General features: G+C 42.0%; 1 protein-coding gene across 1 annotated transcript; it reads right to left on the bottom strand.

The window, feature by feature from the left end:
* Positions 1–8,260: 8,260 nt before the first annotated feature.
* LOC115138706 (probable E3 ubiquitin-protein ligase IRF2BPL) lies at positions 8,261–11,216 on the bottom strand. The gene has a single exon (XM_029675837.2). It carries the CDS (start codon positions 10,947–10,949, stop codon positions 8,940–8,942), a length of 2,010 nt encoding a protein of 669 aa, XP_029531697.1. The 5' UTR covers positions 10,950–11,216; the 3' UTR covers positions 8,261–8,939.
* Positions 11,217–26,245: the final 15,029 nt, after the last annotated feature.

The following is a 26,245-nucleotide window of genomic DNA, read 5'->3' as shown; positions in this document are numbered from 1 at the left end:
TATACCCTTTTGTCTTGATTTATAATAGTAAGTGTGTGTGTGCACATGCATGAGTATAACATCTTTTTTACAAGTAATATGTTAATGCTTTCATTCAGAAAATGGAATTCAATAATGGCATGTTCCTTAAAAAGCAATCCCCATTGCAATCAAAATAACCACACGCTGTATATAGGTGGTAATACTTGGCAGTTAGGTAACTAGTTATGTACCGGGTATATAACAAGTTACCTAACTGCCAAGTACTTTTGGTGATAGACGTCAACTGGCACTTCCATCAGTCATAAATTATCATTATGATTACATAATACAGTTCTGTCCAAATTGGTAGAGTATTCCAACATCATGTCAGAAATACAGAAAATCACCATGCATGAAATTACTATTTACTAAGACACATCACCATGCATGAAATTACTATTTACTAAGTACATATTTAATTTGTTAGCAGATCTGTACAGAACCATATCAGCATATAACGGCATGCTGTATGTTAACCTCTAGGGAAAGTTGCAGCTCACTCATACGAAACCAACAACCATCTAATTTCCTTAGTAGCGGAGTAGTGCACCTGTGAAGGGGGAAGGAGAGTGGCTCAGGCACTACTAGACTATACTGCTGACTGCTGCAGAACAGAGCAGGCTACAGTCTTTATTAACTGGACAGGGAAGGTATGGCTTTTTGTCTATCATATAAAAGGCCATATGTTTTTGGCACTGAGGGGGCAGTCCAGGCTGTCCAAGACTATTGCTGCTTGAACACATTGAGAGTCTTTGAATACATTATGTTCCACTGTCAGCCCCAATCCTGTTATCCCCATAGTAGCAAGCCCCAAACGACACCATTCTTTAATACACATTTATATGAAACCAAGAAATAATCCAACTAAGGTCTGAATAAAAAAATATTTGTGAAGAGGAGCAACAGCATCTTTCTGAACTAAATTCTATGTAAAGTAGCTCATTGCTGTACTTATTAGTAGATGACAGTAACCCCACAGGGATCACTGAAACGTTCCTTTTCAAAGACTTTTGTCAGCTGTATGAGGAAGTCTGAGAGGAAGTCTGCCATTGCTGTTTGACAGTAGCGAAACAACACCGGCAGCTAGCTACAGCACCTCTTAATTAGGATCAGCCATCACAGTCCCATTCACACAACAGACGGGTGGAGGACTAAAAGCTGGGAGAGAGAGTGAACGATCCACACTTTACACAGGTGATGACTGACGAAGGACTCGAGGGAGGTGACTGCAGCTTTGCTACAATGCACACGTATGCAGGAGAGCAACACACTCTCACAGTGTGGGGGGGTTCCATAGCCTATTGGATCTGAGAAGACAGGAAAGTGTCAATAGACTCTGGCAACACAGTACACAGGCACAGTCCCATCCCCTACAGTCTGTCAAAATACCAGGCTGGCTGTTATGGGTTGGATGCAGGTATGATCCCATTCAATCTCCAATCCCTTATCTCCATGTAATGTTTTACAAACACTACATAAACACTTTCTATGATGATATGCTGTTTGTTTGGGCTAGGGAAAGGGGTCTCGCACTGTATTGGTAGCATGGCTCAATACATTCCTAGGACTGTTGCAATATACAAAACCAAAGCACTGAACTAGACAGCGCTGAAGAAAAGGCGGTCAGTGAGTCAGTGTGGATTGTGTTGGGGGTTGTTGTTGCCCTTAGAAGGCTGTTTTCACAGGGAGCCGTCCCCCATTGATAATTCACAGCAAACAGGGAGAGGGAAAGATCAGGAGGGTGCCAGAGGAAACTCCTCAAGAGAGACAATTCTAAATGTCAACAAAAAGCCACTGAGGCCTGGCCTTAGATATGGAAATGCTGCTATGCCAGAGAGGAGGCACAGAGCTGTTAGCTTCCTCTCCTCAGCTGTTGTTGTCAATGCTAAAGATAATTGTGGTGACATTTAGGCCTACCTACCTACTTGATGTAAAAACTAGGCCTAGGCTCCATCCTACTTATCCTGCCCCATGTTGCAGATATCCGACTTCAAATACATGACTCACTGTGTCTTTCATTCCCAATGAGAGTAAAGTTATCGTAAACAAGGGGAATACTGTGTTCATCGTGTTAACCATTTTCAATCTGTGGTTGTAATCACAATGTTAGATCAGTCAAGGCCAGAGACAAAGGATGCCTTGAAACAGTCTACTGACTCCCCCGGCTTGGAGCATGTGCTTTCAGTCACATGCAAGCCTTTCTAAATATGTCTAAACAAAAGACAAAGGGAGAGGCTTATATTCCAATAAATCTGTGCAGAGAAAAATAATGCAAACAAAAAATGTCATACAAAAGGTTAGAGAGAAAGGGAGCGTGCAGGAAGAAGGGAGGCATAGCGTTGTATCCATGAGCGATGAACGTACAGAGCATTCTCATCTGTGGGAAGAATGTTGTAGGAACAGTGGGCCTCAGTAGAAGCTAATGTTCATGGCAGGCTGCCGTCTGAACTCTGTGCTCTTGGAGGGCTGGGGAGAAACCCGAGCCGCACGTGGCGCAGCGCCCCTTCCCTTGCTTGTGGCAGCAGCCTAAAATGGCTGCCACATCCTGGTGTAAACAAGCCAGGGAATGAAAGAGCTAAATTTCTCCAGCCTGCATGCCAGGGACTGCAGGGGCTGTACTAGCCCAGAGTGTTGAGGAGGAAGTTAACCCCTTCCCTACTCTAGTTTCCTCACATTCAACATGACAGAAAAATTACCGACAGCTCTAAAACTATGAGGAGGAAATGCTGCACTGAGCTATAAAGGGTATAATATGACTAAATTCAGCCAGGGTGGAGAGAAACAGATCAAATCTGAAAGGGCTAGCATCTGCTACTACAGAGGAGAAAGCAGCTGACCTTATTGTCAGTGTCTAGCTCTCCAAAAACAACACCTCTCTATTTGTGCCCCACTTAACAGGGGGACCCCTCTATGCTTTGGCGGGACACTTTATAAAGGCTGCACTAGGCTTCTTCTCCAGGGGGGAGGGCCTTGGAATGCTAATGTTTTGGAATTCTTTGAGAAACCGAAATTTCTTGCACACAAAGTGTATCAGCCCTGGAAACCAGAGGCATTTATTTTTAAGAGTACAAAAACTATTTCTGCCAACCAATTTAAAACATGAATTTGATAAGAGCAGCATTTTGACAGACATTTATACCCACACACACACACATATTATATTAAGATAAAATGATGACACTAGTGCAAATAATACATATATTATTGACTGCATAAAATATGTTCCAGATCAGCCTTCAAAGGTGATAAACACAAAGATAATCTACATTCAACATTGGATTTTTGTCCAGCTAACTATCAAAACAAGTGAGTGAAGAGACGCCCTAAAACGAGATCACAATAAAACATCCTCAGCCTTTCCTTTCCTGCTATATTTTATTTTCTGAGAAATAACGAGGGAGGACGAAGGGGGAAAAAAGTGGGAATGAAAAAGGGCAAAGGGCAAATCAATTCCTCACCGCGCTGCGGCTTGAAGCTGCGCTTCTGCAGAAAGGAGTGGAAGGCGGGAGGGAGGCACACGCCTGCAGCTACCAGCAGCTCATTCGCCAGAGAGGAATGTTTGAGATTGCATACATTATTATCTGTTGGAGGCCCAGGGCTGTGGAAGATAGTGCTGACATCACCATCTATAAAGAGCTGGGCTTTGAAAGATACGGAGGGAAAACAAAATGGGAATAACCCTTTCCTCACACACACACACACACACACACTCCCTCCAAAAACAACATGCTCGAGCCTTGACCAGATGAAAGTATTTTGCTTGTTTCTCGAAGAATAAAAGGGAGATGGGATTTCAAAGGGGAACTCTGATGTTTGTGCATTTCTAAACAATCTGCAATATGTTACATATACTTTGATCATATGCACCGAATACATACATACATGCATGCATGGCTTGGACATTGTTTTGTTGCTATTCGGGTAATGTAGCATTTACTCCACTAATGTAAGGTTACAAAAGCATGCAAGATTATATTCGATGCAAAGAAAAAGTACTGAATAGAGGCACAACGCAAATTAACAAAAAATAGAGAGAATCTGTAAGGAGAAAACATTGTCAGTCCAGCACACGCAGGGTTAACCTCCAGTCTGCCGTCTCTCTCCCTCCCTCTGTGTCCGTAGCACATTCCTGAATAAATGATGTTTTGTACAAGGCAGGTAACCCATGGCAACAGTAGAGCAGCACGGTGGCACTGCAGAGTCTGAGCAACCTTTGGGAAGGGAGTTTTTTATCCTATGGAAACTTCTCCTGACTGGGTAGGAAGGGGAAAGGAGGGAGGGGGCTGGCTTCCCTGGCTGGCCAACAGAAGGAAAACAGACTGCAGTGATTTGGGAGTGTAAACTGAAACAGTCAACTCTAAAAGCCTGGCCTCTCCAGACTGGGTTTGTTTGAGGAGAGGAATGGGGTTTGAATGATATTTCTACAAGGTGATGGAAGGAAATATCCATTATCAATCGAACCCAGTGAGTTTCCTAAGGCCTATTTAGTGATTTACTGTTATGAGCAGTTATATTTTTGTTCTCTGGAGGTAAATGTGTCACAAGAGGTGCTGGAATGGACTGATTAACTGGTAATGTAGGGTTTTAACACAAAATCCCCATTACCTCATTCAAAAAACCTACATATTTTTTTTTGTTGACAAAACTTACATTCTACAATACCTAAAGAAATGTTACAATTCATAAAAGATGGCACCTAAAACATACCTTGGTCAAGGCATCAGAGATATCAGTCAAGCGCTTAAGCTTAGGCTACATAGACCATTGGGTGAATGTGGAACAATGGGGTTTGTCTGTGGTACCAGCAGGACCGCTCGCTCGGCCTCCCCTCTAGTCTTAGCCTATGAAATGAGGCAAAAACTCCCTGCCATTCCATCCATCCCTCGCACTGCAGACCCCACAGACACCAGCATGCCTGCCAGCCACTCCCCATGACACTGCAATCGCTCTGCTCGCACTAACAGCCACAGACGGACATTTACAACGCTCATATTTTCAATATTGTATTTGAGCTGATTAGATATGTGATCAGTGCAATTTGTATAAGTTACAAGGGAGAGTATATACAAAACACTCATTAAAATGCACAAAGAAAAGGTGGTCCTTTTTCCTTTCACATCTTTTCAACAGACAACCTATAGCATTGGTTGGCAACAGGCGAGTTGTTTTATTTGGCCGCCCTAAAGTTTTTAGGATTTTTGTTCTTGGACAACAAAATACTCTAAAATCATGTAAATTCAATTAAGGTATGAAATTGTTGTTAATTTCAAATACAATATCTATTTTTGGGCTTAGTTGTGGACAACTTGCGGTGTATATTATTTAAAAAATCTTCCTGCGACAGATTTCTTGATTTCACGCAACATATCAGCTATTCTATACACAATCTAGCATCTCGTTCGTTACCTCAGGTAATTAAGAGGTCTAATAGAGAGAAAAGAAGAGACTTGTTTTCCAGCCAGAATGAAGGCAGTGGTGGTGAGACGTGTGTATGAGTCTGCATTTGTTTGTAACGGGTGAGGAGAATTCTGAACAGGTGAAGAAACAGAGAGGGAGAGCCCTCCCTGCTCTCTTTAGCATGCACACTGCAACCTGAAACCCAAACGACTGTTGAGACAGCCAAGGGCACCTTAACCATGGAAGGGCTGTTCTGTTTTAGCATGACAATAGAGACATGCTCTGTCCCAAACCAGGTGCTTTGTTGCCTCACAGCACCTGGGATAGATAGGCCATCGAAGACTGAAGCACTGCAATGCACCATTAGATGGGTAGCCACGATTAGACGGCTCAACCCTAGCCTACGGTTTCTATACTCCTGTTTCGGGGGTATGAGCATGTTGGTAAATAGAGAGATCGTTTTGGATATACTATAGTCAGATAATATAATACAGGAGATCAAAAAGAAAAGATTGAGTGACAAAATGAGTGTGGGGTTGTGATATCTGTTTCTAAATGACACTTGAAGAAAGGGGCGGGGGAGTGTGGGGTTGTGATATCTGTTTCTAAATGACACTTGAAGATAGGGGCGGGGGAGTGTGGGGTTGTGATATCTGTTTCTAAATGACACTTGAAGATAGGGGCGGGGAGTGTGGGGTTGTGATATCTGTTTCTAAATGACACTTGAAGAAAGGGCCGGGGAGTGTGGGGTTGTGATATCTGTTTCTAAATGACACTTGAAGAAAGGGCCGGGGAGTGTGGGGTTGTGATATCTGTTTCTAAATGACACTTGAAGATAGGGGCGGGGGAGTGTGGGGTTGTGATATCTGTTTCTAAATGACACTTGAAGAAAGGGGCGGGGGAGTGTGGGGTTGTGATATCTGTTTCTAAATGACACTTGAAGAAAGGGGCGGGGGAGTGTGGGGTTGTGATATCTGTTTCTAAATGACACTTGAAGATAGGGGCGGGGGAGTGTGGGGTTGTGATATGTGTTTCTAAATGACACTTGAAGATAGGGGCGGGGGAGTGTGGGGTTGTGATATCTGTTTCTAAATGACACTTGAAGATAGGGCCGGGGAAGTGTGGGGTTGTGATATCTGTTTCTAAATGACACTTGAAGAAAGGGCCGGGGGAGTGTGGGGTTGTGATATCTGTTTCTAAATGACACTTGAAGAAAGGGCCGGGGGAGTGTGGGGTTGTCGCTTACTCAGACAGCTGCTTTTCCTGTTGCAGTTACAACTGATGAGCCAATTCGTGTGAACAACATTTCAGAAACTCAACATTTTACCAACCCCGTCTTTCTCTGGCATTCAACCAATTATTTTGACCATATAGTAGTATTCCCCAGGAGGTAAAAACCCTACTTTGAAACAGGGACAGAAACCAGGATACAGAGTATCTATAAATAACTGGCAGTTGGTTGGAGCAGGAGCTATGCTTAGAAGACAGGAGTCTCTGTGGAAACGTCTTTCTCGCCCCTCTCTACAGAACATAAAATAACCATTTCATAACCCACCTAGGAGCAGCGATGGTCCATGATAATGAACGCCACCTCCAACAATCACAGGCTGGAGGAGAGACACAATCTAAAACATAGCGCCAGTCAAATACTTATCAACGGGCATCTAAAAGCTCCTCTACTCTACTACCAGTAAGCCTTTAATGTACATCTGCTGTTGCTCTTGTGAAAAGAATACTGGTTTGTGTCATGTTTCCAGGACATACATAGCAGGCATTGTCTCGGTCTCTTCCTCAAGCTCACATATGGAAGGCTCCAGTTGGTATTTATGGGTTATCTGAGCCATGTGGGACTGGAAACCACGCTGCCTGCCTGCTGCAGACAGTGTGTCAGTGTGTACATATGACCATTTGTCTCGGTAACCCAGAGCAGAGCTAGACTATTAGGCTTAACTCACAGCTAAATAACAGGCATGCAACTGTGCTCTCTCTCGCATATATATATATTCCCCCCCCCCCCTCCCCCCACTGGCTAATGGGACAGTGAGGAACCGTGTCACATGAACAGCCTGCCTGCTGCATTATAAACGAGGAGGTATACTCGTGCTTGTGCAAGCATTTTCACACAAACACACACCCACCCACAGCATAAACATGGTGAAATGGTGGAACTGTTTGAGCATGCACCAATACTATAACCATCAGCCAGATGTTGGCGTCCTCAGTGAGAAGCATGCCATACGAGCTGACTATTATAAGCACAATGAGGAGAGGAGAGCAACTTGACATTCCAATGCCAACTTGTTGAGGACTCTTTTTGTTGTCTTGCTGAGAAGCACAGCTGTTCAAATTGTGGGCCCATCCAATGCAAGTAAACCATGTGCCAATCAGATAGCTGCAACTAAAGCAGCCTAACCAACAGACAGATACAGGAGAAATAAACACTTGTTCACATGTATTTAAAATCGCTCTGGAGTAATGAGCATGCAGAACTACTAGAATGTAAGGTAATGTTACTTTTACATATTGAAAGAGGTTATGATGAATACGCATGGCACCATCTGATCTCTATGAGTCCAACGTTAATTTGGCTTTGCAGTAAGGTCTGTGTGTGTAATAAACACATTTAAATATGAAATAAAGGTATTTTGAGCCAGATCTTAATGTCAAGGTTGTCATCTCCAATTACAGCATATCTCATGTTAGATAACATTGTAAATTGATATAATGCTATGGTTGAGCTATATATATGGACACAAAAATAAATAAATGATTTGTTATACCTCAGTGAACCAGCTATTGTAACAGTCTAAACTTGTTAAATAAACTGACATTTCACCAAGGGTTAATATCAATGGAATTTATTACAATTTACTCAGCTCCAAGGCACATTACAAGTCTTCTGTTACTACAGAAATGTATAAACAAACAGTTTACATTAATGTACAGCATTTTGCTCTACCTTTTTAAGCATCCGTGCATCATCAAAGCAAACGGGAAGAGAAATGAATAACACGTAGTCAAATATTTTCGATCACAAGAAGAAAAGAGATACTTGCTGTAAAAAAAACGAAAAAATGAATATATTAAATAAACGAAAAAAAGTAATCAGAATGATTTGTACCCAATATAGAAGTTAGGGCAAATTGTCATTACTGTTATTGGATATTTACTATGCTTAGTTTCATTTTACAGACATGTATTCATTGGGAGTTTAAACTGGCCTTTTTATAATGAGATAAGTGCATGAGTTGGAGGGGAAAACGGCAGCAGTGATAACAAAGTGAACGTGCTTTGACTCGTCACTGTCATCCAAATACAACACTAGTACCCGTCAAAACACCCCCCATAAAATTAGGTGACATCACATACTGTACTATTCCGTTGCTTCAAAAAACAGAAATATGAGAAGGGGTTGACGTCTCTGTACATCAACTATTTTTTGTACGTTTTGAGTATTCACATGTGTATACTGTATATATTGGACTAAAATGCACGTTTCTATGGGAAGCCATAGGACATATCTATGGGTCCCTCTCCTTTTTTACCTTAACGTCCCCAGCTAATATTGTTGCTATCTCACCTTGCATGAACGCCCAAGGCACATTAGAACCTACCAGGGGGCATTTCTCTCCGCTAGGACAATACACCTCGCCAGTTGCTCCCTGCGCTTTGATGCTCTCTCGGGAACAAGGGAAACAGAATTTATGGTTGGGAACTGACGGACACTGAACGAAATGGGTATCCTCTAAACGTTCGTGGCAAATGGTACAACACAGAGGTCCGTTGTTAGCCATGGGCGAATCTGGAATGTTTTGCGCGTGGACCTGATCCATGCCAGAATGCGCATTGGACTGGGAGGGACCCCCAGATAGATTGAGCTCTCCGTTACGGGAAGCCAAACGCCTCTGCCCCGAAACAGAGGCGGGCGAGACCGGGCTGCTGCTGTTATGCCTGGTGGATGTGGTGGAGTGAACTGAGTTGTTGTCCTTCGGGGAGTGCGCATTGCCCAACGTGTCCGCGACAGACATGAGCGCGGCCATTGGAGACTGTCCATTCTGGGGCGTTGATTCAGGGGGCGTAGCGCGGCTTGAGTGAACAGAATGACCAGGGCCGAGCGGTGGGGGTGCCCCGTGTGAGGTACCGAATGATCCGGATGCCATCGTCAGTTTTAACGCCTCGCTCTGGCTGGCCATCCACTGCTGCCTCTGTTGTTCTTGTTCAGATAGTTTCAGCGCGCTCTCTGCGGAGTCAGGTTCTGGGGAGGCTTTACGCTTACGCACGCCAATCCTCGGGGCACTCGCAGATGGCAAGCCTCGAGGGATGTTGACCAAAGCAGTGGGCAGCAATGGACAGCTGGCATCAATGTAGGGCTGTGGCAACATTTCAACCCCCAGCCCCTCTTTAAAGAATCGGACCGACTCGGGCAACAAATCACCCAGGAGTCGCCAGTCCCCAGAACCATGCTTTTTCTCATACTCCAAATATTTAAAACCCGAGGAGAGCCCTCTGCCAAAGTCCTTCATGCAGTCCTGATACATTTGTTTGGCCACCCCCGATGCGCTGGAAAATACATTACCAGATCCACTTGGGTACTCGATAAATATTTTCAATTCATAGTCCATGCCAGGCTTTGACACTGCATCGAAAGCAAACACCCTGCCCACGAGTGAATGATCCTTTTTAAATCTCACATCAAACGGGGAGCTGTTTGAAAGAGTAAGCAAAGTGTCCCTTACTATTTTCGGTTTGTTTGCCCAGTCTTCGTTTCTATTTCTTAAACTTTCACTAAGCTCAGCCAAAGCCTCCGCATTACGCTGTTTTTCTTTCAGATCTCTCTCTTGGTCAGTGCTTGACACAGAACCTGGTCGTTTACCTTGTTCTGACATGGACTGAGAGGACTGGGACAAAGAGGGTCCCACAATGGATGGTGGGGGGCGGCTAGACAGGCTATGCGAGGCTATGGCTGTTGCCGAGGAGGGTCCATTCAACATGGTCTGTGGGAGAAGGTTGGGGGGGACATTCAGTTGTCCTGGGACCGCAACTAGACCATGGCTCCGACGGGAGTTTGGGCTCTGTCGGTTCAACTCTGGGGGACCATCGTCCGGTTTTGGGAACCCATTTGGACCGCTCATTCCATTCGGAAGTCTGCTGGCATGGGCGCCAATACTGGAGTAGTCAAAGCGAGGTCTCTCTGCGTTCAGAGAGTAGCGGTCCATCCCCTGTTGTTGTTGTTGTTTAGATGGTCCGTCCACATGGTTGATTTGCACCGTCTCCTTGGCTGATATTGCCGCCTGGGTTTTGACTGTGGGCGGCGGCGGTGGACCGGGGGATCTCCCCTCTTGGAAACCATGAGCACGTTTGAGGTGGCGTGCAGTTTCGATAACAAACTCGATTCGATCTGCACCTTCATAATTAACACAACCCCTGCACACTGCCTCCGTAAAATCCCAAATCATAGCCCACGGCATACGGGGTAAATCGCACAGGTAACATGACTGTCTCCGAGATGAGGATACGTGTGCAGAAGACATGTTGAATGTCCCTTGCCCTGGTCCTTTCCCCCCCAGATTATGATTGCAATTTTAATTTTCAGTCCGTGAATTTGCCCCAAAAAAGGAACCCTCTTCCTTCCCTACTCCTCTTCTGATGCCGGTGACGAGCAGTGATCGGTTGTAGGACTGAAATGTGCTTTACACGCGTCTCACATCCTGACTTGGTTTGTGATTTGAAATTTTGATTGTGCCTCCACGTCTCCTCTCCCCAGTTTGGAATGCCACCTGGCTAGAGCAGTGACGTAAGCACCACGTTCCGCAGTTCATAAAAAAAAGAAGACATGCCACTTGTTGCTTTCCTAACACGCAAAGCTCAAACCACTCCCTTCTAATCTTTTGAATGGACTGGGAGCGAACGCGAACGCACAATCCTGACCAAATTACATAAAGCAGAATATGGGTTTCTACAACTCTGGCATTTGAATGTATTTTACTACTGCGAAATTATGTGTCAATACTATATTATATTAGATGTCATATTAGATATTAGATGTCATTAATATACATTAATTATTATTAAATACAAATGTATTGTTTCAAATAGGTTACTTTTGCTTTTGTCAGCAAAACGAAACCTTCAATAGCATAAAGCAATTTACGATTACGAAACAATTCAATTTGTTATGCGTTGTGTTGGTTTTTCGCAGTGCAGGAGCATCAAAAAGCATTATCTTAATCAAACCACTATCGAACAAAAAAACTGGTTAAAAGGAAAACGCCTGGCTATAGCCTACCATTAGGTAATGGAGCGAAAGCCTTTAATATACCTTTATCTTTTTAATTTCTGTTTAAAATATGTGGATAATCTGATTTAATTTTGTAACATTCATTGCAATAGGCATGTGTGATTACAATAACGTTAAATATATTCGCCAAAAGAAAATATACGCACAGTGTGATGGCTAAAATAAATAGGGAGTCGATTCCTCTGCAATAAAAATAACACTGGGCTAGTTGAACTAGAGATATTTTCCCTACATTTCGATTGTTTACCTACTGCACAGACAAGAGTAGCCTGCTCTGCGCACCCTCCGCCCCTTCCTTCCCCCTTTCCCCCAGTCTCCCTTCCTGATTAACAACACCCAGTAGGCAGGCAGAGAATCAGTTTCCCCTGTTATACAACTGGGAGAGAAGGAGGGTGAAGAAAGAAGAACAATGGCAGCAGAGGGAGGGAGGAAAGTAGTTTATTGCAGTCTCCACATACCGCTGGCCTGGCACGGTACTGTATCGTGGTGGTGTGGTCCTCCATCCTTGGCCAAGAAAGAGTCTGCACCATGCCGCTGCTTTTCCAAAACAATGTTGCTTTCACTGCACCAAAAATGTGCCATGCTGTTAGGCTACATGGGTACTGGTTGCACATGTGTGTATTTGTGAATACTGTGTTTTGATACATTTCAGACTCGCTTTAAATTACAAGCACTGATGTCTCTGAGGTGACAGTATATGATGTATAATGCAGAGTCTGACCACATTAAATAAATGCACCTAAACAAATTACCAAGAAAACATGATTTAGTTTCATAGACCAGCCCATCAGTGGCAGGGGAAGCTAGAAACGCCACAAAAAGAGAAGATGGAGCCTGGTTTTTATTCAGAGTCTGTGCAATACACAGCAGGCTGAATGACTACCAGCAGCAGGAGAGGTTGTTATGTGGGCTGTATGTGGACAATTCTCACTCTATTTGTGCACCAGGGATTGTGACAGACAGCCAAATGAAAGAGCAGCCATCATCAGTCAACAGAATAAGGCAGAAAAAGGTGTGGCATGGGAAGAAAAAGGGTTTGTGCCATTTATTCCAACACTGGGCCTGCGTGCCAGGCGAGGCTCAATACAATTTCAACACCAATAGTTTTGCTTGATTTAAGTGTGGAGCGCAATCTCAGTAAAAAAAAGGTCTGAATGATCCTAAAAGCAAATGGCAAAACAGTGCCTTCTCTCTTAAGTTTATGTTTGAATTGTATCCATATGTGTAAACCTATTACAAAACTATGCCACATCAACTAGCCAAACTACCCAATAACGTACATCCATCCATGTAAGTGGAAGGTCAGTACTATAAATATCACAGGCAGAACTCAACATCGCAACAATTAAAACAATTTACAAATTCTGCCTCAGACCTCAGAAGACTTTAAAACAACCAAATACATAGCTTTACACAAAACAAAGCAGAGGAGGTTAATAGATCCCGCCTGCCTCCATCCTGAAAGGATCCTGTGATATCCCCACGGCCCCTCATGCATACACTGAGCCGCTCACATACCAACTGTGCTGATGTCTCTCTCCCAATCTCGCTCTGTGAACATTTTGCAAGCGCAGGGGTTAATTTTTTTTAGCTTCAGCTAAGTGCCTGGCACATTGCCAGACAGATGAATTCTGGGAAAGGCTTGCCAATGACAAACTGCCAACATTAAGCAGGCCTGACAGCCCCTCTCCTCCAAACTGGGCAGCAGTTCAAAGTGCCCTTTTATTTGAGACGCTGGCAGACTGCCAGCAGCATGCAGATTTACGTTAGGGCAATTCCATGCTAACGGAATTACACCGAGACTTACTTTTCACTTTAAAACCAACCATACAGCTCTATGCACAATGACTACTTCGAACAATTTACAAAGTAAAATAGAATGAATAATTTACTGGAAAAACAGTGTAGATGCAAAGTTTGATAACAGAATTATGGTAAAATCTCCCTCAGTTTTATTCTGTTATCAAACTTTATCTGCACAATTCTTCCTGTAAAATGTGTTATTGTAAAATGTTCAGTGGAAATTGTTAAAAGTAGTCCTATGGTTTGTTCAACTATGAAATAAATGTTTTTTGTTTGGTGTATGTTTTAAAGTGAAAAACCTGAGTCTCAGTGTAATTACATTATTGTGGAATTGCCCTTTACCTACTCTCTTCTCACTCTCTGATTAAGCTGACAAATGCTGCTGCTGTTGCCATGGGGATCCTTCTGAGCTAGGAGACAGAGCAAAGCGGTCCTGTGAATTCAAGTGCACGAGTACAGTGAAATACCCTTCTCGCAAGCTCTAAACCCAACAATGTAGTAATCAATAACAATGTAATACTAAAAACAACATAAGGTAGAGAGAACAAAAACACATGAGAACTAAAAATAAGAAGAGCACGAAAAGTAAGTAAGCATACTACAGTGTATATACATGGTCAGTCAGTTCCAGTACCATATTAACAATGTACAGGAATACTGGCTCAATAGCGATAGATATGTATTGGTGTAATGTGACTAGGCATCAGCATATACAGTGAGGAGAACAAGTATTTGATACACTGCCGATTTTGCAGGTTTTCCTACTTACAAAGCATGTAGAGGTCTGTAATTTTTATCATTAGGTACACTTCAACTGTGAGAGACGGAATCTAAAACAAAATTCCAGAAAATCACATTGTATGATTTTTAAGTAATTAATTAGCATTTTATTGCATGACATAAGTATTTGATCACCTACCAGCCAGTAAGAATTCCAGCTCTCACAGACCTGTTAGTTTTTCTTTAAGGAGCCCTCCTGTTCTCCACTCATTACCTGTATTAACTGCACCTGTTTGAACTCGTTACCTGTATAAACAACACCTGTCCACACACTCAAACCTCTCCACAATGGCCAAGACCAATGCCTTTAAACTTTTTCAGTTCTGCCCACAAATGTTTTATAGGTTTGAGGTCAGGGCTTTGTGATGGCCACTCCAATACCTTGACTTTGTTGTCCTTAAGCCATTTTGCCACAACTTTGAAAGTATGCTTAGGGTCATTGTCCATTTGGAAGACCCATTTGCGACCAAGCTTTAACTTCCTGACTGATGTCTTGAGATGTTGCTTCAATATATCCACATAATTTTCCTTCCTCATGAAGCCATCTATTTTGTGAAGTGCACCAGTCCCTCCTGCAGCAAAGCACCCCCACAACATGATGCTGCCACCCCCATACTTCATGGTTGGGATGGTGTTCTTCAGCTTGCAAGCATCCCCCTTTTTCCTCCAAACACAACGATGGTCATTATGGCCAAACAGTTCTATTTTTGTTTCATCAGACCAGAGGACATTGCTCCAAAAAGTACGATATTTGTCCCCATATGAAATTGCAAACCGTAGTCTGTATTTTTTATGGAGTGAGTGTGTAGGGCCCTGTGAATGTATATTGAGACAGTGCAAATATAAAATACAAGGGTCAACTCAGTCCATGTAGTCACTTTAGCAGTCTTATGGCTTGGGGATAGAAGCTGTTCAGGAGCTGTTGGTGGCTGGAGTATTTAATGATTTTCTGGGCCTTCCTTTCACCTCACCTGATATAGAGGTCCTGGATGGCAGGGAGCTCAGCCTCAGTAATGTACTGGGCTGTCCACACAACCAGTGTTGTTGTCATACCCAGCAGTGATACAGCCAGTCAAGATGCTCTTTTTGCAGCCAAACCTTTTCAACCTCATGAGGTGAGAAGAGGCAATGTCGCGCCTTCTTCACAATAGTGCATGGGTGTGTGGACCATTTTAAGACTTTGGTGAGTTGGACACAGAGGAACTTGAAGCTCTCGACCTGCTCCACTGCAGCCCCGTCGATGTGGATGGGAGCATGCTCGCTCACCATTTCCTGTTGTCCACGATTAGTTCCTTGCAGTCATGGATGAACAGGGATTACAGGAGCACACACACACCTGAGGTGTCCCTGTGTTGAGGGTCAACCCTGACAGAGGTGATGTTGCCTTCCCTCACCACTTGGGGTTGTCCCGTCAGGACGCCCATTATCCAGTTGCAGTGGGAGGTGTTCAGTCCCACACTGAGTCCTAAGCTTGGTGAAGAGCTTGGAAGGGACAATGATGTTGAACGCTAAGCTGTAGTCAATGAATAGCTTTCTCAGATAAGTATTCCTCTTACAGTGCATTCGAAAAGTATTCAGACCCCTTGGCTTTTTCCACATTTCGTTACAGCCTTATTCTAAAAATAATTCAATAGATTTTTTTCCCTCATCGATCTACATACATTGCCCCTTAATGAATAAGCAAAAACATGTTTTTAGAAATGTATTAAAAATAAAAACTGAAATATTACATAAGTACTTAGACCTTTTACTGCAGATTCTCAAGCTCTGCCAGGTTGGATGGGGACAGCTATTTTCAGGTCTCTCCAGAGATGTTCGATCGGGTTCAAGTCTGGGTCCTGGCTGGGTCACTCAAGGACATTCAGAGACTTGACAACGCAGGAGTGGCTTCGGGACATGGCTGTGTGCTTAGGGTCATGGTCTATAATTCTTTTTCTGAGATCTTGGCTGATTTCTTTGGATTTTCCCATGATGTCAAGCAAAGAGGCACTGAGTTTGAAGGTAGCCCTTGAAATACATCCACAGGGACACCTCCAATTGAATCAAATGATGTCAATGAGCCTATCAGAAGCTTCTAAAGCCATGACATCATTTTCTGGAATTTTCCAAGCTGTTTAAAGGCACAGTCAACTTAGTGTATGTACACTTCTGACCCACTGGAATTGTGATACAGTGAATTATAAATTAAATAATCTGTCTGTAAACAATTCTTTTAAAAATTACTTGTGTCATGCAAAGTAGATGTCCTAACTGACTTCCCAAAACTATAGTTTGTTAACAAGAAATTTGTGGAGTGGTTGAAAAACGTGTTCTAATGACTCCAACCTAAGTGCATGTAAACTTCCGACTTCAAGTGTATAGGATAGTCAACCAGCATACAATCAATCATTTTAATAATCTGATACAGCAAGTTTCTTGGAATGAAACTAAGAGGCTAATGATCCTCAGCACACCTATATCTAGTTTTTAAATTAAATATCCACATCTTTCAATCTTGCTTTCCTTGAAAAAAATAAAAATGACTAAAGTACAGCCTAAAATAAGAAAACCCTGGCTTAATAGTATTATTAAAATCCCTTTAAGAAAAAAAATATACAAAAAGTATATTTCAAATTGTATTCCATACAAGCATGTGAGATTCAAAACATATAGAAAAACGAAATCAAATTATTAAAACAACCATAAATACTATGACAGTAAACTCTCAAAGCACGAGAACAATATGAGAGCACTATTGATGAAATCCTCAATAAAAAAGATTAAACCCAAGTCCCTCCCCAATGAATTCCTAGTCAAATGATCACTTCTGATCCAAAAAAAGACAGCACACAAGTTAAATCTGTTTTTCACAGAGCCTATTTTGTCAGACAAAATTCCTGTAACTTATCAAAGTCCACTCCAATTTATGAATCTGTCCCAATCTAGCAAGTTTCAATTCACCCCTGTCCTGTAATGAGGTATGTGACATCTTATTATCTCTGAAAAACACTGCCTCTGGTCACAACAGATTGGATGCTAAGCTAGCTAAAGACGTGGTTGATTTAATTATCACACCTCTTCCCCACATTTTAAATATATAAATTGTTAAGGGCATTGAGCCTTCTGAACTGAAAATGGCCAAAATTGTTCCAATTTATAAAGCTAAAGATCCAGCATACTTTACACATTACAGACCAATTTAAATTTTTCCAGCTAGCTCAAACATGTTAGAGAAGCTTGCATATAACACATTCATCAAATAGCTTAACAAGGAAAGGTTGTTATACAAACATCAGTATGGCTTCAGAAAATCTCACTGCCTAACTGGCGGTTACTTACTTAATTGACAAAATACATTTGGCAAATAACCGCAAACATCATACATTAGGTATTTTTTTTGATCTCTCAAAAGCAGTTGATAATGTTGATCCTCATATTTTATTACAAAAAAAACTATGGGTGTGACTGCTTTGGTCTCCAGCTTGCCTCAGGGATCAATTATTGGACCCCTATTATTTATGATTTACACATATTTTTTTTTTAAGTATCTTATTGATGTAATATCTCAAAAGTGGTTAAAAATGAACAAATTGTCACTGAATAAAAAATATATATATTTTTTAATTATTTGGTCCAAAGGAAATAAAATACAGATTATATAGTGGTCCATATTGATAATATACCTATTGATCAGGGCTGTACAACACGCTTTCTTGGTGTTCTGATTGATGATGAATTGTCATGGAAACCACACAAAGACAATAACCTTTAAGATTGCCAAGAATACGGGGATACTTGGCAAAATTAGATATCTCCTAAACAGAGGCACTGCTCTCAGTCTCTACTACACAATGATCTTCCCATTCATCCGTTACTGTAACATTATATGGGCCTGCACACACACCAAACTACTATCAATCTATCGCCTGCAGAAACGCTCTGTAAGAACAATATCATCTGCTGGTGTTAGAGACCATTTAGCACCGCTTTTCAATGCGGACACCTGAAAATGTATCAAAATAATTATTTTCAAGTTGCTTGTTTACTGCACTTTAAATCACTTATTACCCTCTCTCTTCAAAAACTATTTTACAGCCACATATGAATTCCCTAACTACGTAACAAGAAGCAGACAACAGCTACTTCACCCATATTCAAGAACAACTCATTCTCAATATACTATATGCAAAGCTATCACCGTCGTTGTTTAAAACAAAACAAATAAGCGGCACCTACTGAAGCAACACAAACAGACACATGCATACAAACACACATATACAGATGGATTTTGTGTTAAAGATATGTGGTAGAGTACAGTCGTGTTCAAAAGTTGAGAATGACAAATATTAATTTTCAAAGTCTGCTGCCTCAGTTTGTATGATCGCAATTTGCATATACTCCATAATGTTATGAAGAGTGATCAGATGAATTGCAATGAATTGCAAAGTCCCCCTTTGCCACGCAAATGAACTGAAACCCCCAAAACATTTCCACTGCATTTCAGCCCTGCCACAAAAGGACCAGCTGACATCATGTCAGTGATTCTCTCGTTAACACAGGTGTGAGTGTTGACGAGGACAAGGCTGGAAATCACTCTGTCATGCTGATTCAGTTCGAATAAGAGACTGGAAGCTTCAAAAGGAGGGTGGTGCTTGGAATCATTGTTCTTCCTCTGACAAACATGGTTACCTGCAAGGAAACACGTGCCGTCATCATTGCTTTGCACAAAAAGGGCTTCACAGGCAAGGATATTGCTGCCAGTAAGATTGCACCTAAATCAACCATTTATCGGATCATCAAGAACTTCAAGGAGAGCGGTTCAATTGTTGTGAAGAAGGCTTCAGGGCGCCCAAGAAGGTCCTGGCGCTTGCTGGACTGTCTCCTAAAGTTGATTCAGCTGCGGGATCGGGGCACCACCAGTACAGAGCTTGCTCAGGAATGGCAGCAGGCAGGTGTGAGTGCATCTGCACGCACAGTGAGGTGAAGACTTTGAGGATGGCCTGGTGTCAAGAAGGGCTGAAAAGAAGCCACTTCTCTCCAGGAACAACATCAGGGACATACTGATATTCTGTAAAAGGTACAGGGATTGGACTGCTGAGGACTGGGGTAAAGTCATTTTCTCTGAATCCCCTTTCCGATTGTTTGGGGCATCCGGAAAAAAAGCTTGTCCGGAGAAGACAAGGTGAGCGCTACCATCAGTCCTGTGTCATGCCAACAGTAAAGCATCCTGAGACCATTCATGTGTGGGGTTGCTTCTCAGCCAAGGGAGTGGGCTCCCTCACAATTTTGACTAAGAACACAGCCATGAATAAAGAATTGTACCAACACATCCTCTGAGAGCAACTTCTCCCAACCATCCAGGAACAGTTTGGTGACAAACAATGCCTTTTCCAGGATGATGGAGCACCTTTCCATAAGGCATAAGTGATAACTAAGTGGCTCTGGGAACAAAACATCAATATTTTGGGTCCATGGCCAGGAAACTCTCCAGACCTTAATCCCATTGAGAATTTGTGGTCAATCCTCAAGAGGTGGGTAGACAAACAAAACCACACAAATTCTGACAAACTTCAAGCATTGATTATGCAAGAATGGGCTGCCATCAGTCAGGATGTGGCCCAGAAGTTAATTGAAGTTAGCATGCTAGGGTGGATTACAGAGGTCTTAAAAGAAGGTTCAACACTGCAAATATTGACTCTTTGCAACAACTTCATGTAATTGTCAATAAAAGCCTTTGACACTTATGAAATGCTTGTAATTATACTTCAGTATTCCATAGTAACATCTGACAAAAATATCTAAAGACACTGAAGCAGCAAACTTTGAAAATGAATATTTGTGTCATTCTCCAAACTTTTGGCCACGACTGTAGAGTCCCATGGGCACACACTTGTTAAATCTGTTATGAATGTATTGTAATGTTAAAAAACACTTTTATAACTGCCTTAATTTTGCTGGACCCCAGGAAGAGTATTGGATTTGTACCAAACATAAGTGTATTCAGGACAAAAAGTTGATTGCTTTGCCACATGTGCAGTGTTACATTAGTGCATTGTCGATAACAGGATGCATGATTTGGAATATTTGTATTCTGTACAGGCTACCTTCATTTCACTCGGTCAATTAGGTTGGTATTGTGGAGTAACTACAATGTTGTTGATCCATCCTCAGTTTTCTCCTATCACAGCCATTTAACTAACTGTTTTATAGTCACCATTGGCCTCATGGTGAAATCTCCGAGCGGTGTCCTTCGTTTAACTGAGTTAGGAAGGACGGCTGTATCTTTGTAGTGACTGGCTGTATTGATACAACATCAAACATGTCATTAATAACTTCAACATGCACAAAGGGATATTCAATGTCCGAGTTATTCTTCATCTACCAACAGGAGGCGTACTTTGCGAGACATTTGAAAACCTCCCTGGTCTTTGTGGTTGAATCTGTGTTTGAAATTCACTGCTGAACTGAGCGACCTGACAGATAATTGCATGTGTGGGGTACAGAGATGAGGGGGTCATTAAAAAAATCATGTTAAAACACTATAATTGCACACAGAGTCCAGGCAACTTTTAGGCTTGCCAGAACAAAGGGCTTCAATACTTATTGACTCAAGACATTTCAGCTTTTCAGTTTTAATTAATTTCAAATTTTTTCAAAAAACATCATTCAACTTGGACATTATGGGGTATTGTGTGTAGGCCAGTGACAATACATCTCTATTTGATCAATAAAAAAGTCAAGGGATGTGCAAACTTTCTGAAGGCACTGTACACATTACAATGTATAAAATAAGTCATATTTACTGGCTAAACATTATGAAGAATAAGTATCATACAGTGCACAATGCCTCGGGTATGGCACAGATGCATGTTTTTGTTTGGGAGGAGGAAATAGTCAAATAGACTAAAGATAGCCAATTATGTCTTCAAATTGTGAAAACATGACAAACAATATTTTTTCCCCCTCTTACCTGGACTGCACTGTTTGCAGGTTGCCATTGGTGGGTGTTGCTATGGCAACCCTAAGAAAACTGCTGCTGCACACCTCTGGCTGCCAAGCTGCTGCTGTTGTTAGGGATGGCCTCCAGAAGTTTCCTGCAGAGACAGAGAGAGAAACCAGCAATCAGACACCCGCCTCAGCTCAGATCAGCACTTTATATCTCCCTCTCTCTCACTATTCCACACATGGACACAGTCATTCAGATCACACAATGAGCTGATTGCTTCACAGAGCCTCCTGGGTTTCTTATTACATTTTGATCACAATCTCTTCTGTAGAGATTTTGCTATGCTACATTGTGTGGTCATGTTCTAGCTTGAAGATGTGTCACACAGCAAATGTATCAATATTTATTGTTGGATCCAAATGTCTTTTCTCTCTAAGCCAGCTAGTCAGATGGATGATACTGGTTGTTTTTAGTCATTGTCATCAATGTATTGGAATGTTTAGCATCAGCTACTCTTCCTGGGGTCCAAACATAATTAAAACAATTACATCAGAAAAAAACAGCCTACATCAAATATAATACAAGACAGTACTCCAATTACACATTTACAATATAAAATGTACAATACAACAAGTGAAAATAGTTAAATAAACAGATGGATGGTGCACTCCAACAACAGTCAATCGGTCAGTGTGCAGGATGTCCAGCATAAACATTTCCTCTGGTCAAAGGGCAAATGGGTCATAGGAGAACGGTCTCTTCCCACTAAAACAATGACTACTATATACTACTGGTATGTTGAATCAACGTTGGACAAGTAGGAAGAAAAGAATACAATACCATTGAATTGGTTAACACGCTCCTGCATCCCAGTTTTTACAGCCCTGTGTAGTCTTTTCCAAGTCCAACGTCTGCTGATATTTCCAAACAAATTCCCAAACCACTTTTACAGCTGCTTAGCCCAATGACGTCAAGACAGATGCATTGTTTACAGCTGGAAAATATCACATGTATTGTTGCTGTGGAAACAAACTGTATTCACCACCACAATAAATATAATGACTGAGTAGAGTCAAGTGCCTATTACAATGTCATTATGGCGGGATGTTGTGTGACTGGGTTTGCAAAATTACAGGAACTTTCAATAAATGACCTGGTTTTCCAGAAATCCTGGTTGGAGGATCCAGGTTGCCTGCTTATGCCCTCCTAATTCTGTGAATTCTCCAACTGAGATTTTGGGAAAACCAGGGAATTTATTGAAAGTTCACAGTACTTTTCAACCCTATATGAGCAAATACACAAATAAACAAAGCAATATACTTGCTAAACCTCTGGAAGAATTCTGCCAACTCATCTCAAACAAAGCAACATTGAGCACAGGTCTATATATTGCTCCCACACAGTGGAATTCCTTTTATTTGAGTTCAAAAGTACCTGGTCATCTGTTCAAACAGACACTTTCTCATAATACAGGGGCCAGACATGACTACATCATCTCTCTCTCAGGGGATGTAATGGAAGCTCTGAATCCAATCAATGATAAGTGTTCAAACCTAATGGTGGATTTGGTTGATGGTAACTAACTAAACTACATTCATTAATGGGTCACTGGGAAGAAAGTAGATGTTACCAAATACATTAACAAAATTCCTTTGCTTATCATAAATGTGTTTTCCGCTGGTTCAATGAGTCTACAAAAGCTATCCAAAATTCAGACACCGGTGAAGTCACCGTTAGGCTGTTGTGTTCTTATACAGACAAGAAAAGCAATTACCTGGACTGCGTCCCAATTGGCAGCCTATTCACTACATAGAGCAGTGGTGAAAAGTAGTGCACTATGGGCCCTCGTCAAAAGTAGTGCATTATATAGGGGATGGGGTGCCGTTTGGGAGGCAATTACCTCCTTTGATCTGGCGCTGTAACAGGCTTAGAGGAAAGACCCCTCAGAGGAGACGATTAGGCCGTGTAATTCATCTGAATTAGGTCCAGGCTGACAGATGAATGCTCCAACTGTGCGTGTTGTTATGGCTGGGACTGATTCTGTGTGTGTCATGACTGATGATGAAATACTTGATGACATCACATTTTAAAAATAGGAGATTACCGCCCGACTGTTTCTTGAGGACACTTGGAGATGTAATGCAGTGTATTCCAGTCAGATTCCTTAACGTTAAATCAATAATGAAAATAAGACTATGGCAACTACAAGGTGAGACAGGTAATATGAGGCATTCATGAGACAGAGTTCAGCTACATCTAGCTAGTCCCTCTACATTTATGTACAGAAATCAGATACCATGGGTCTCTGGGTACCAAATCAGATTCCATGGTCATCATGGTTGACGAAGGAACTGTCCCCACTTGTGTTTGTCGATAGTGAGATTGACCAAATATTGAAAATAAATAGATTCTAAAAACAAGGCTTCATACAATTCTGGTCTTCTCAATCTACAATTATCTTCTAGTGTCATTATGCCAAAAGGGTTTACATAATGTAAAAAAATGGTGTTCTGTTTTGTACAGATAATGTGAGTGACAGCGACCAAGTGACCTGAATCATATAATTAAGTGGCCTGAATCATTCAGGGCATGGGTTGTTTCACATATGGTTTGATGATGTGTTGAGAAACAAAGGCAAGGACTAAAAATAGCCAATCCCCAAAGTGAGTGCAGTCTGGCAGCTGTAGAGTTAAAACTTTAAAAAAAAAAGAGAAGGAGAGGTGCAAGGAGGAATAGAAATAGCATGGTTGCCATGACAACTGGCTTAGAGGTACTACCAGATACAAAATGGTGCCCCTTCAGACATCTTATAGCATAACGTACATTACAATAACCAGAGTGTCACACCACATCACTGTTGTACCCGGCCATTCACAGTTCATAAACATTTAAGTCCATCTTGAACAAACTAAAATCGACAGTAATTGCAACCAAGTAATGATCAATTGTGATCTTCAAGAAAAGGACTATATGAACATATATTGTGACCTGACCAAGTCCTTAAATAATATATGGACACATTGGACAGACAGTTATTCGATACAAATGTCAAATGCCTGTAACTGATTCAGTGCATTCCCTTATCAACACTGTTGTGTCCCTCTGGCTGCATTGCTGGCTGTATTGCTTAGGGAGGCTGATCTAGTAACACTGGTAAGTTGGGCAAACAAAGCAAGCGTATCGAGTCAATCTTACAAGACTAATGCATTTCCCAATTCTCTCTTACACACAGACACGCGCACCCCCACCCCCCCACACACACACTCAGTGATCCATACACAGACACACAAACTGATGCTTTCTGGGCCATAATTAACTCCATTCTCGCCCACACATCCATCACCATGGTCACTAAACAGCACAGCTCCACTCATGAGAAAGCAATTCCACATTGGTGTGTGTGTGCATGTTTGTGTGAGAGAGATTGGCGAGCAGCACCATTCTAGAGGGAGGCCGATTAGATTCAAGGGGAAGATTGTCCAAGGCTCTCACACGGGTGTAACAGAGAACCAGGCACTGACATTTCCTACCAAACATGTAGCCTGCTGCCTGCACACAAATTACAGTTCAACCGAGGACAAAGGAGGAGGAGGACAAGCCAGTAATAGCATAGGCCTGTGGTTGAATGACAATGGATAGAATAGTAGTACTTATACAGCCTTTCTGTTGTTGTCAGACATCAACAGCTCATTTCTTCAAACCTGGTGCTTTTCAAATAGGTTTCTTATAAAGGATCACCTCCACATCAGTAAAAACATTCATTTCTATCTTTTTAAAAAGCCAACCATTATTTCAAAGTATTTCAAGAGGGTGGGGTTATCAATAAACTAAACTCCATTTTACATCTATTGAACACTGAAGGGCACTGTCTGTCTGTCTATTTGCACAGCTGTGCACCAGCCAGTGACATTTGTTTTCACCTGAATGCTTTCATGCTTAAAGGCCCAGTACAGTAAACAAAATAGTTGTTCCTGTGCTTTATATATATTTCCAAACTATTAGGTTGGATTAATAATGGGAAAAATTATGATAATGCCCATTTAGTGTAAGAGCTATTTTAAAGATCGCCTGAAATTTCAGCCTGTTTTGGTGGGATGGACTTTGACTGCCTGGTGACATCACCAGGCAGCAAATGAGTTAGACCAATAAGAGAGTTCCAAACCTCTCTGCTAATAACAGCTAATTTTCCATTTTTCCCTCTCCCACTCAGACCACTCCCAGACAGTCCTAGCAAAATTCTTGCTAGAAATTGCTATTTGCTAAGAAGCTATTTTTGTTTATTTTTGGCTATTTTAATTGAAACAATCACAGTAAGGTACTTAATTATTACCCAGAAATGATTTGATATTGAGATAAAAACAGCTGCATTTGGGCCTCCCGGGTGGCGCAGTGCAGCGCCATCAGAGACTCTGGGTTCGCGCCCAGGCTCTGTCGTAACCGGCCGCGACCGGGAGGTCCGTGGGGCGACACAAGGGTAAACAAAGCAAGGGTATCGATGATCTATTGTGATCTAGCGTCGTCCGGGTTAGGGAGGGTTTGGCCGGTAGCGACTCCTGTGGCGGGCCAGGGGCAGTGCGCGCTAACCAACGTTGCCAGGTGCACAGTGTTTCCTCCGACACATTGGTACGGCTGGCTTCCGGGTTGGATGCGTGCTGCGTTAAGAAGCGCGCTTGGTTGGGTTGTGTATCGGAGGACGCATGACTTTCAACCTTCGTCTCTCCCGAGCCTGTACGGGAGTTGTAGCGATGAGACAAGATAGTAGCTACTAAAACAATTGGATACCACGAAATTGGGGAGAAAAGGGGGGAAATTAAAATATACATATTTTTTAAAACAGCTGCATTTGGACCTTTAATTGAGTTTTACACCTGAAGAAAGGAGCATACCTAATTTTCCCATGTAAACTGGATGGATATTAGCAGCCAGCATAATATAATAGCGGTACAGAGTTGATATATTCATGCCGTGCGTTGTGAGCTTTTACCACGATTTTCCTACTTTACAGTAAATGTGGGCTTTAA

The sequence above is a fragment of the Oncorhynchus nerka genome, linkage group LG12 (assembly GCF_034236695.1).
Source record: "Oncorhynchus nerka isolate Pitt River linkage group LG12, Oner_Uvic_2.0, whole genome shotgun sequence".
Classification (NCBI taxonomy): domain Eukaryota; kingdom Metazoa; phylum Chordata; class Actinopteri; order Salmoniformes; family Salmonidae; genus Oncorhynchus; species Oncorhynchus nerka.
The sequence above is the reverse complement of the archived record's forward strand: the minus strand, read 5'-3'. Positions and strand labels throughout refer to the sequence as shown.